The following is a 12,590-nucleotide window of genomic DNA, read 5'->3' as shown; positions in this document are numbered from 1 at the left end:
TGTTCCTTTAAATTCACAATGAAATAAAAAATGACTTTAATTAGAATTACAAATTACTTATCTGTTATCTTAGTTATTTATTTATGTTTTTAAATTCACGTGTCCTCATAATCTTTAATAAAAAATGCAAATCTCATTCCCTCCTCGAAAAGATCTCTCTTTACTTCCAGTGACGAGGAATAACGGGTGGGCACAGGCCCGGATTGGCTTATCTGGACAACTCCTGGTGGGCTGGCCTGTTTTTTAGGGTGGGTTTTGTCACTGGGTTAAAACTTGCTGTCCCGAGGCTGCCAGCACATACAATTTTATCCATCCCCACTTACGTAATTTGCGGGTGGGAGATGTCCCCACCTCTTTATGCCCAGGTTGATTGGGTCCTGACCACTTATTGGAAGAGTTCTTGCATTCATTAACATCTGAAAACGCATGGAAAAAGCAGGAAGCATTGCTTTTTTCTGCTTTTCAAAGCGCTTGCCTGTGAACATGAGTTTTGATTAAGACGCACTTAAATCTACATTTAAGTGGGCTTGCCATGCATCTATATTTAAAATAAACCTGCGACTTGATACGAATGGCCTCTAAAGGGAAAGGATCTAAAAAAAACGTATTCTTTAAAAAATCTAAGTCATAAATGTAACAATGAATCATCATTATTATTGATTTGCAAGAGTAACAAAAATCTATTTGATTCAAAACTCAGTTTATTGGGAAAAAGTAAGTTTCATATGAATAGATGTTTTCTCAAATCATTTGTTCTTTTTTGACACAATGTAGGCCTACCTTACATTGTTTGGCAATTTACGGTACATGATCTAAGTACTATTAAAAGATTTAGATATGGATTTGTATTTTTCCATCTGTTCCCCCTGAAAACTTGATTCATTTTGCTTGTGTATTTTATATCATTATATATATATATATATATATATATATATATATATATATATATATGATATAATATATATATATACCTTTTCAACAGGTAGACCCATCTTTTTTTTCTAATAGAAATATAGGTGAAAAGACAAACACATTTTTTCCCTTTCAGTAGATTTGAATCGGTTTACTTGAATAATATTAGAATACCTTATAGTAGGACTGCACGATTATGGCAAAAATAATTGTTTAGACTGTTGTATTTGCAATCAATTGGAAAATATATATTTGAAAAATACAATGAATTGCAAGGCTGCAGAGAACAGTGCACTATTACAGACTTATAGGCTAGTGAGGATTTAATTATATTCTTTTAATATAGTCAGTCGTGAACTATAGTGGGCCGCTCTAAAACATTAAACTCTAGGGCTGTGTTCCACTCCAGTTTTAGACATGCACTTGCAAACGTCCCTAAACACTTCCCCTCGGGGGAATCCCTGTCACCATTTTGAAGTGCGTTCCACTTCGTCAAGTGGACGAGGCAAGTTTATGTGGACAGACCCTCGCTCCCTTGATTTTGACAGAGGGAGCGAGTATACTTCATACAGTATGTACACTTCAGGCAGCTCATACCACAATGCAACACAATGGTGACATCACTTCAGCAGCTCACTTTGCACAGTTCAAATGATGGAGGGAGCGGTCTCCACTTTCCATGTGATCAAGGTTTTAGGGCAATCCATTTGAACCCACTTTAAGTGTTCCAGCAGTAGTGGGCACTCGTACAAGTTAAGCAATGACTACATCTGAGTGAACGAAACTGAGGGAAGTTAGCGATGTAAGGTCATAAAAAAAGAACTGAAACGTAGGGAAGGGCTGCAAATGCTTCCCACTCCAGCCCTGGGTGGGCGGGTCCAGGAAAAAGATTGCAGCGATTGTCCCAATTTCAATGCTTGATTGACGAATTTAGGTCCATCCCTATCTCATTTCAGAAGCTAGACCTGGAACTTAACCTGAACTCCTGTTAAACAGATGGATTAAAAGTGTTTAAATATTCATTTTGATATCTAAAACAGGATTAATATTGTAGGGTGGCCTGCGTAAGACAAAGGCGCTAATTAAAGAGGCATAAAATGGCTGTTCTTGTATTCTGGTGTAGGTTAGCAATTAGCAAAGATCTAAACACAGACTCCTCCACAGAAAGAAGTTCATCTCACTCTGAAGGGTTTTGCATTCTTGTTCCAAGCAGTGTCAGCATTTACATGCCTAATGTGGATTTAGTAGTATATAGAATTGAAACCAATTCTTTTAAGCCTGTGCAATGGCCATTGACTTAAATGTAGAAACAAGTGCATCTCTTTAAAGTGCTGAAGCGGCTATACTTTTTTTCTTAAGGAGAAAACATTTGGCAAGCAAGAATAATGTCTAGAAATTCAGCACTGTTATATAGTATAGCTCCAGACAAACTAACTATATGCCAGAAGTGACTCTGATTACACCAGCTGTGTTATCAGGTGGCAAACACATTTTCTGCATGTACAGATATGGGCTTGAATGCTAATTATTTTAATACATAGAGCAAACTTTTTATTCCTGCTTTGTATTCCATGTTAATTGGCGAAGCATTCCATTAGCAGTGCTATGGTTGTGGGTTTGAATCCCACACTATCAGAAATAAATGGTAAAAATGTTCCATAATACCCTTACAAAAAGTGCAAATTTGTTTTTTTGTTTGTGCACAGGATAGCTCAGATGTACATACTGTACTGGTACCAAAGAGTGCATATTAGTACCTCAGAGGTGCATTGTTACCAAATGTATAGGCTACATATTTGCACCTAAATGGCACATATCAGGGCTTTTTAAAGGGTTAATAAAGATCTTTTGGGGTTATTATTATAACTTGGTGCTTGCAAACAAAATCAATTCCACAACAGTTAATCGATACCTTAGCAGAGGAATCATTCAACAAGATGTTAATAAAAAACAGCTACCCATGGCCTTCCCAGAATAACAACTGTCAAATGCTAAAATCATCTTTGCTCTGTTGAAGTAAGACAACTTGTACAACACAATTAAAGTTCAAACCCTATGTCTCATTATGATAAGACTTGGGACTTGACATTTAGAACCTGCTTGACATTTTTAAATGTATTATTGCGCTTTAAAATTGAAGTCTAGCCATCTTTCTCAGTACTGGAAGAACAAGATGTCTCCATCGGATATTACAGAAGCACAGAAATAGTCTCTGATGATAAAAGTGACGGAAAGGAAAACGTGTAAATGTGTTTATGAAGAATATGCCTTATGTGATCAACCAGTGGATTACAGAAGAAGAGAGACATAATCTGCGAGAGTGCATGTGTTGCCAAAAGAAAAAGTAATTTCCTTTGCTGTTTTTCTGTTTTTCTTTGCTGCTGTTATCTATGTAGGCTATAAATAGGGTCATCAAAAAACCTTGCGCACACATGGAATAAATAAACAAGATTTTGGTATTTATAACAATTGGACCTGACAACAAAAATATAATGAACAAACTCTGTTTTAAATTTTGACAAAACTGCACTGTAAAAAATGCAGCATGACGTTTAAACAACTTAATTATGAAAGTCAATTCAACCTACTTTCTTAAGTTGACATAACTTAAAGAAACAAGTTGAAATTGTTTAACTGAAAAGGACACTCCACTTTTTTAAAAATATACTAATTTTCCAGTTCCCCTAGATATATTACACAGTGCCTGAAAATAGTCCCCTGCTATTAAAAATTACTAAGGGGACTATTTTCAGGCGCTGCGGCTGCATAATATCATTGCGCCTGCTGCAGCCATGTTACGGCAGAAAAGTCTTTTTTTATTATTATGCCAGAATGAGATTACAGTTCCTAGCCTTATCTGCCTAGAGAAGCTTTAAATTTTCTGTGTCTTAGTACACAATATAACTACAGAAAAGTAAAAAAAGAGTTTTAAATAGGAAAAATATATCTCTTTCATTATTTTTTTAGCGTGATGCTAATGGTCTAATCAGATTCAATGAATTATGTTATATGCTAAAAGTGGAACCGTCAGACCGAGATCAGCTGAATGGATTCACAAACTGTAAAAATCTAATGTTTAACACTAGGGGAGCTGGAAAAGCGAGTGTTTTGAATCTATTAACAACGAAATGGCTGCCGCTGTAGAATTCATATGTGTGGATTCTGACATTGAGTCTGTTCTAAAAGATATCGACAGAGCATTGATTTTAAAAGAGGAACAGAGAAAGGCATTTGTTGATCGGAAAGATGTTTTTGCCATCCATCCTACGGGTTTTTGCCATCCATCCTACAGGATTCGGCACAATTTGATCGCACTTATGGAGGACCAAGAAGCAACTGAAATGGGTTTCACGGCGATGCAACTCGGCGTGCACGACGAGATGGATATAATTAGTTTCGGAACCCCGGAATCATGGCTGCTGAATAAGTGGAGGGACATGCTAGGCTCCGATATTTTTCAAGCAAACGTAATGGGTATCGTCGTGGATGAAGTTTACCTAATGGACAAATGGGAAGAGATAGTCTGACTGTATGACTTAGTAAATACTTAATGTTGTGATATAAATGAAATGTTGTAAACATAGTAGGTGTTGATGTACGTAACGTTCGCTAACTCAGACTTAGTATAATCACAATGTTAGTGTCATTGTAGCGAAATAACTAGCAGTTCGGTCAGGCTGCAAAAGACGTCATTTCAACATACGTCACACACTCCTGTGATCTGATTGGTCATAGGTCTTTCTAATTGAGTGCAGAGGCATTTTTCGTTTGAGACACGCCTCATAATCATAGCCCAATGGAGCGGTATCAGACTCAAATTGGAGAAGAATTGAGTATGACAACGTCAGGCTACCTTTTAGGAGAAGTCCATCAAAAAAAATTCTTTTTTTTTTTAGGCGGAATGAAATTTACTATGGTCAATAGGGGCCATTTTTGAGTGAACACAGTAAAAATTGAAAAGTTGGATCAAATACTTGCAAGTTTTTTTCAAATTACATTTTTCACAAAGTGTTTTTCACTTAAACATATACAGCAAGAATATATATATATTTAGGTGTTACCAATTGCATTTTTTTTTAAGTTGAATCAATACTTTTTACAGTGTACTCCTTTCATTTGTTTAGTTAAAGTTCCATAAAATATATGTTGATTTGATATCATTTTTACAGTTTGTAGCCAATAAAACCTGAATCTAGCATCTAAAAATCAAATAAAAATGTATGGGCATTTATCACAAACATAGCTTTATTGTCCAAAGTCTCAATTTCAGTTTGATATAGACACAAGTTTATACAATGTAGTCAGTGGTAGATAAGAAATGTTTCACGTTCTCTTTTGAACTGCAGGTTTGGACAAACTCGTATCCTTTAAAGAAACACAGATGAAAAAGTGATGAATTAAAATAAACATATATTACTGAATCGGCTGGCCTGTACAGAATCATTGAAATATAAACTGTGGATAGTAAACCAAAGCTTGAATGAATTTCTGCAAGGTGATGTCAGACAACAGGAATACAAAGCCTGTGGATGTCGAACTTGTGTAAGAGGACTTGAATACAGTGAGAATGGAGCTGAATGGACTCCATGTGAAGTCTATTTAATTTTGTACTGTATTTAAAGAAACACGCCTACATTTGGGGAATTTAGCTTATTCACCATACCCCCCAGAGTTGGATAAGTCCATACATACCTTTTTCATCCCTGTGCATGCCGTAACTCTGTCTAAAGCACGTCACACACCCACCGCTAGCATAGCTTAGCACAAAGACTGGAAGTAAATGGCTCCAGCTAGCATAATGCTCCCTATAAGTGACAAAATAACGCCCACATTTTCCTATTTATGTGTTGTGATATGTATAGTCACATCGTGTACAAATAACAAGGTCAAATGAGACACAGCAATCTTTTAACAGTATACTGGGAACTATATTCTCAGAATACGAAGCACTGCTACATCCGCCCAAGTAGTAGTGCTCGTCTTCTGAATATACAGTTCCCTGTATGTATATAGTTAAAAGATTGCGGTGTGTCTTATGACCTTGTTATTTGTACACAGTGTGACTATACAAATCACAACATATAAATAGGAAAATGTTCGTGTTATTTTGTCACTTATTGGGAGAAGTATGCTAGCTGGAGCCATTCACTTCCAGTCTTTATGCTAAGCTAAGCTAGCAGAGGGTGCGTCAGACAGATTTACTGCACCCGCGGGATGAAAAAGGTATGTATGGACTTCTCTAACTCTGGGGGATACGGTGAATAAGCTTAATTCCCAAAATGTGGGCGTGTTCCATTAAATCAGCGATGACTACTCACTGAGAAGTTCAGGCATTACAGAATTTCAGCTAAATGCTGGTCAAACAGTTGGAAAAGAGATTTAGGGTGGAGAGCTTTTGTGATTTTTATCATTATTTCTCCATGGTACACAGCCTTAGACCTCACTTAGATCAAACTAAATTATCATGTGAACAGTTAAACAACAACAACAACAACAACAAAAAAAAATTTTATGAGGCACTTTTCATATCAAAATCATATCTCAGAATCCTAAAAAAGGATTTGAAGGATTATAAAACCGACCTTAAAATGCAATATGAAAGACTCGCCCTTACATTATTATTATTATTTTCTTAATAGTGAACAGGAGAGTGTAAAATATGCATGAGGTATAGGAAAGGCACATAGCCAGCCTTTTCAGAGTGTCTTTCCCTAGCCACAGATTTCTCCTCGATTTAAGTGGCATGCCCGAAATAAATAAACATAGTTTTTACAGAGCATTCCCAAAACAAGACATCAGTCCACTCTTTCCTCAGTGTGTGGTCTAGTTTCTAAGTTCTCTGTGGCTTTAGACTCATGCTCTTTAAATATCCCAGCCAGTGTTTTGAAATGTGGACCCCAGTCACAGTAGCTTCTGTATTCCTCTTTTGAATCAATCACCCAGGACTCAATAGAGCTAAGAGACTCCGCCACCGAGCCGTCCCCTTCGTACGCATATGTAACCAGAGAGTCATACGGAGGCTCTGAGCTACTCATGTGGTCCTCATGAAGACAATGATGGATGTAGGCTCTGATGTCCTCGTCCTCTTCTGTCAGAACAGGTGTGGCACCCTGATCATCTGATCTTACTTTTTGCAACTGCGCAGACTCATCAATGCCTTTGGGATTGCGCAGTGTACCAATGTCAAAAGCTTGAGTGTCTTCCTCGCCTCCACCCTCGTCATCGTAGTGAATCACATTGTCCCTTATGTCCTCTTTGGATGACATCAGACTGTCCTTCTTTTTGTGTCTTCTCAGACCTATATACAGCATCACCATCGCTGCAAAACACAATGAAAATGTTTATATACAGTATATATAATACATTCATACATACTGTACATTCAAGACACTGATTAGACCATTAGCATCGCGGTCAAAAATGACCAAAGACTATAAATATTTTTCCCATTTAAAACTTGACTCTTCTGTAGTTAAATTGTGTACTAAGACCGACAGAAAATTAATATCATTGCGCCTGCTGCAGCCATGTTACGAACGCAAGTCCTTGATTATTACGCCAGAATGAGAGTATAGTTCCTATTGTCTCTTTACACAATAAGGGTCTGGTAAAAAGGGTCACTCATGTGCTTTAGAGGCATCAGCTGATTTTCTTTTTCTTTTGACATAGGTTTTCAAACTGGAACTAAAGAGGACGGCAGCCCGAGGGCAGCAGTAATGCAGTTTTGACATGCTGCCTGTCACCATCATGGTGCAAGAGGGTAGGTAGTTTTTCCGAGTCTTTCATCTCCATCCTCAGAGGCAGTGGAGCTTGCTCGCCCCACTCCACTCATATATGAGAGAGAGAGAGAGAGAGGCACGAGCTACAATAACTAGACCTAAAATGTATGCTCATAAAGGAGAAAATTGAGTGGCTAACCTGCGTTTGTTATTAAGGTAAGCTTGATTTTATGTCCCAGTCCTTCAGAATATAATGAAAGAAGTAAGATTATTTATTCTGTTCATTGTTTTTGCTTTACAGTAGCTCCCCCAAGTGGCTACAGTAAGAAAAATCCTCTTTTTCTGTGTAGATTTTGCTTAGAATTATTAATATTATGCCAGTTCCTGACTTTCCCAAAAATGTATATGCTTTTTTCAGCATTTACAGAAAAGCCACATGCATTTGCACATGTGAAAAACATGTCAACACATTTCACATCTCTTGTTTTTAACACGGACATTTAAGGTGGGATTTGAAAATGTTATATCACATGTGATTTTTTTTTATTTGTTTTTGTACATGAGAAATTCTTCTTGTCCACAGGTCAAACTCCTAAAATGTACATGTTTTTTTTTTTGTAAGGCTGTACTCCACATATATCTTTATTAGTACATTAAATTACTATGACATGACCTCTGGTCCAATGGCAAATGAAAATTTGTACAGTATTATTATTTGTAATGTACAATCACCATCAGTCTATAATTTCCATATAAATACAGTAAAGTAAATTAAATAATAAACAATTTAAACATTCTGGTAAAAAGTAAACTTTAAAAATGAATATACATCTTATGTATCACTGACAAATAAAAACACGAGGTCAATGCCAACCCCACCTTTATTTGTTTGTATCAACACCTTCCAAAAAGACCACAAACTAGATAAACTGTATATAAGGACACGTTAGTCCCCAATATGTGCAAGAGATATACCCAACTCACCCAGCAGAATGACAATGCACAGCAGTATGGCCATCAGAGCGCCAGTGCTGAGTCCCATGGGAAAGAAGACCGCTTCCGAATTGCAGGAGGACAGGGAGCCGTCTGTGTTGCAGGTACACACCTGCACCATCACTGTGCCCGTACTGCTTTGGATCGGGTACCCGCTGTCCTCCACCACTACCGGCACCAGGTAGACCTTCTGCTGTAACCTCCGAAACCCTGCTCGTCTGGTCACCACTCCAGCTGTGTTATCTGAAATGAGAGGACCCATAACACCGCCTGTGATATTTGCAAAAATATTGTGGAGGCTGTAAGTTATTATACTTAATGCAACACCAACTACTGATAATCACACTCAGGATGTCAGGGATCATAACCTGCCATCCTACATTCCTCTGATGGAACATCCTGCATTCGCAAGCCACTTATACAACACAAAAAAAGCTTTTTCCAGAATCAAGGATCCCTTTGAAGTGGAAATAAGTAAGAAAAAAGTGGTTCTAGTTAATGGGATAACAAGCTTACACGTGTTACTCGTGGGAAAAGCATATGGCACACCTTTCCAAGATTCTGACACAGCTGGAGTCCTAACAAAGCTTCAGTATGTTGCACAACACGAGATGTTGTTAGAGAGCAACAACATTCTGTTTAATGTCAGCATCAAAATTTAAGCCACATTATGTGGAATAAAAAAATGCAAATTCTCTCATTATTTACTTACACTTATGCCATTTCAGATATAGTACAATACATGGCATATAACACATTTGCTATGTATTAAAGGGACATTCCACTTTTTTTTTAAATATGCTCATTTTCCTGCACCCTAGAGTTAAACATTTGATTCTTACCATTTTGGAATCCATTCAGTTTATCTCCGGGTCTGGCGTTACCACTTTAGCATAGCTTAGCACAATCCATTGAATCTGATTAGACCATTAGCATTGCGCTACAAATAACCAAAGTTTCAATATTTTTCCTATTTAAAACTTGACTCTTCTGTAGTTACATCGAGTACTAAGACAGACGGAAAATTTAAAGTTGCGATTTTCTAGGCCGATATGGCTAGGAACTATACTCGCATTCTGGTGTAATAATCAAGGACTTTGCTGATGTAACATGGTGGCAGCAAGCGTAGTGATATTACGCAGTGCCCGAAAATAGTTCCCTGCTATTGAAAGTAACCAAGGGGACTATTTTCGGGCACTGCGTAATATCACTACGCCTTCAAAAAATATCGAAACTCTTTGGTTATTTTTAGCGCAATGCTAATGGTCTAATCAGATTCAATCGATTGTGCTAAGCTATGCTAAAAGTGCTAGCGCCAGACGCACAGATCAGCTGAATGGGTTTCAAAACGGTAAAACTCAAATGTTTAACTCTAGGGGAGCTGGAAAATTAGCATATTTTTTAAAAAAGTGTAGTGTCCCTTTAAATATAAAATGTCACTTTATGTACATACTGTATACATAAAGGTCCTATAATATTAAAGCTTCAAAAAAAGGACATACTCTCTACATCCAGATTTGAATCATCCAAATTATTAATCTATGGGGTTCAAATATATCTACTGAAGTAAAACAATAGCTGTGTGAGAGAAAACAATTGGTTTGAGCATATTTAATAATTATTATTTTAGTTTTATTCTGTTTAGACAATGACTTGTTAATGTTTAATGTTCATTTAACTTTGAACAAACTGTTGCCAGTACCTAACATATATTTATATCTACAGTAAGTTACTGGCAAACAGCTGCCATAGAGACAGAAAATCTAAAAATGCACTATAAAAGTACTATGTACAATATTTTGTGCAAGAGAGTAATTTCAAACTGAAATTTAAACTGGCTAAGACAAGCCAGACCAACCGTTTGTATTTCTCCACCATAAAAACACTTGTCCAGCCAGGTGTTTCTTCTGACCCAAAGGAAATTGAAAAATCGAGCCTGAAAACACGTGGACAGGTGCCTGGTGGTCTATCAGTGTGGCCTTTGCTTGCTGTTCGTACAAGCGAGTCGACGTGTCAAAATGTGCTTGTCTTCGTCTGGAAGGTCGCGTGACCCCGTCATCTGAGGTTTGTTACGCCTGGGCAACTGGGGGATTTCTCTTGACAAGGTAGCAGCCATTAAAGCACACCTTATGCCTGTATGCCTGCGTAGCCCTGAGTGACCCTGTCTCTATGAATCACGATTGATAATATTCATGTGTTACGAACGCAAGGGACCGGGCTCAGGAGCGAAGCAGCAAGGCTGTATCTGTCTGTACAAATGGAGCAGGCTGCACTGGGACACAAACACTATCCACGTTACAGTACTTATTTACTTATTGTATACAGAGTCTGTCCTCACAGTAGCGACTGTAATGTGTTATCTACTTCTTGAATAAAGTGGAGCAAAGAAGCTATGCTTCTTCTCTGCTTTTAAAACAACATCACAGCCACAGATGATTCATTTAGTTGCTGCTGTTGAGATTAGGTTAGGGTTTTAAAAACAGGTAGCCATCCCAACCCAATATCACGCCATTGGAAGAGCAAGCTGTAGTACTGTTCAAGGCTTAAGATATGGTAAACATGTCGGACTACTCGAAAACATGTCGTTGTTCTGTTGAACACAAACATATTGTGCAATGTCAACGTTTTAGTACCAGTACGGCTTACTTGGAATCTCAACCGAGGTGCTACTAAAAAATTAACATGTCTACTAGGTACTGTACACAGTGGAACCCCCCAAAAGTGAGCCTTACCGAGAAATACAATGCAATAGAAACATGCTTTAAGTGATGAGTCATGCTTTTTTTTAACTTACTTCCATAGTCCCTGATTGTGAAGTTTCTGTTTCTGATGTGCGAAGGGGATTTAAAGTAGAACCTGTGTTTTACAGCAGGAACGTCTCTGTCTGTGGCACTGATGATCTGAATCACCTGAAGAATACATAATGACAAGAAAACCACCTGAATAAACAGCATGAAAAAGATGACAAAAGAAGAAAGATTTCATTAAAGCACTTCTAGAAGACAGCAACAGGCTGTAAGACTGACAGCTGACATGTTCGACTCATCCTCAGAGGAATCATTTGAGGTTGCGTGCCGCCTTTATTATTCCATCACATGGGGCGTAGATTATGACTCGAGCACTGTCAGCTTGAACGAGTGAATGACATGGTGAAACACGGTATAGATTAAAGCATTAACAGTTGCTCTATCCTTTTTTGGTATATTTTCAAATATACTGTAAATCAATGAACATTGCAGTGCATCATTTTGTGTGCATCAAACAGATCTGCAATAATAATGTCTGTTTTCGAGCAGCTTTACAAAACTCCTTCCAGGTCTTTCATATAGTAGCCATGAGATACAGCAGTGTTGCACTGGGAGTGACTCTTTTAGCATGAAAGGAGAAGATCAAGGTACATTTCTCACATTAATGCACCGCAGCTCCAACAACAGGCCCAGAAGCTCCAAATGAAATATAGGTAGATCCACACACACTCACCTGCCCTACTTTTGCGTTTTCGCAGACAAACGTCTCGTATTCAAAGGCAAGTTCTGGAGGAAACTCATTGACATCCAGCACCTTGATGGTGACTGTAACTTTGCTGGACAGCAGGGGGTTGTCTGAAAGATCAAACAGGGTACTGTCAATGTCCACGATTCACAGTCAGTGATCATTATTGGCAACTGCAAAAACTGCAGACACTTGGTGAAGGAAAGAAGAGTCTAATGAAGATCTTCCACACTCTTAGAACGAATGTGTTAAAAACAACGCATTAGTGTTAATTGTGGGACGACACACAAAATGCGTTGTCTCAGAATTCACCTATCACTGTGTTATTATTGAAACAACACATTTTGTGTTACTTTTAACACAACTTGTGTTATATTTTAATAAAAAAATCAACACAAAATGACAAATAATGTGTTAAAATTACACATAATGTGTTAAAAGCTTAAAGCACGAAGATGTGTAAAAAATTAACAC

General features: G+C 37.6%; 1 protein-coding gene across 1 annotated transcript in view; it reads right to left on the bottom strand.

The window, feature by feature from the left end:
* Positions 1–6,182: 6,182 nt before the first annotated feature.
* The window catches only part of cdh12a (cadherin 12a), a 77,653-nt gene continuing 71,245 nt past the window's right edge, over positions 6,183–12,590 (bottom strand). The window contains exons 9-12 of the mRNA XM_065276411.1: positions 12,105–12,226; positions 11,419–11,533; positions 8,616–8,867; positions 6,183–7,231 (exon numbers count right to left, since the gene is read on the bottom strand). Coding sequence (XP_065132483.1) covers positions 6,708–7,231; positions 8,616–8,867; positions 11,419–11,533; positions 12,105–12,226 — 1,013 coding nt within the window. The 3' untranslated portion in view covers positions 6,183–6,707. The remainder of the gene's footprint in view (positions 7,232–8,615; positions 8,868–11,418; positions 11,534–12,104; positions 12,227–12,590) is intronic.

The sequence above is a fragment of the Paramisgurnus dabryanus genome, chromosome 6 (assembly GCF_030506205.2).
Source record: "Paramisgurnus dabryanus chromosome 6, PD_genome_1.1, whole genome shotgun sequence".
Classification (NCBI taxonomy): Eukaryota; Metazoa; Chordata; class Actinopteri; order Cypriniformes; family Cobitidae; genus Paramisgurnus; species Paramisgurnus dabryanus.
The sequence above is the reverse complement of the archived record's forward strand: the minus strand, read 5'-3'. Positions and strand labels throughout refer to the sequence as shown.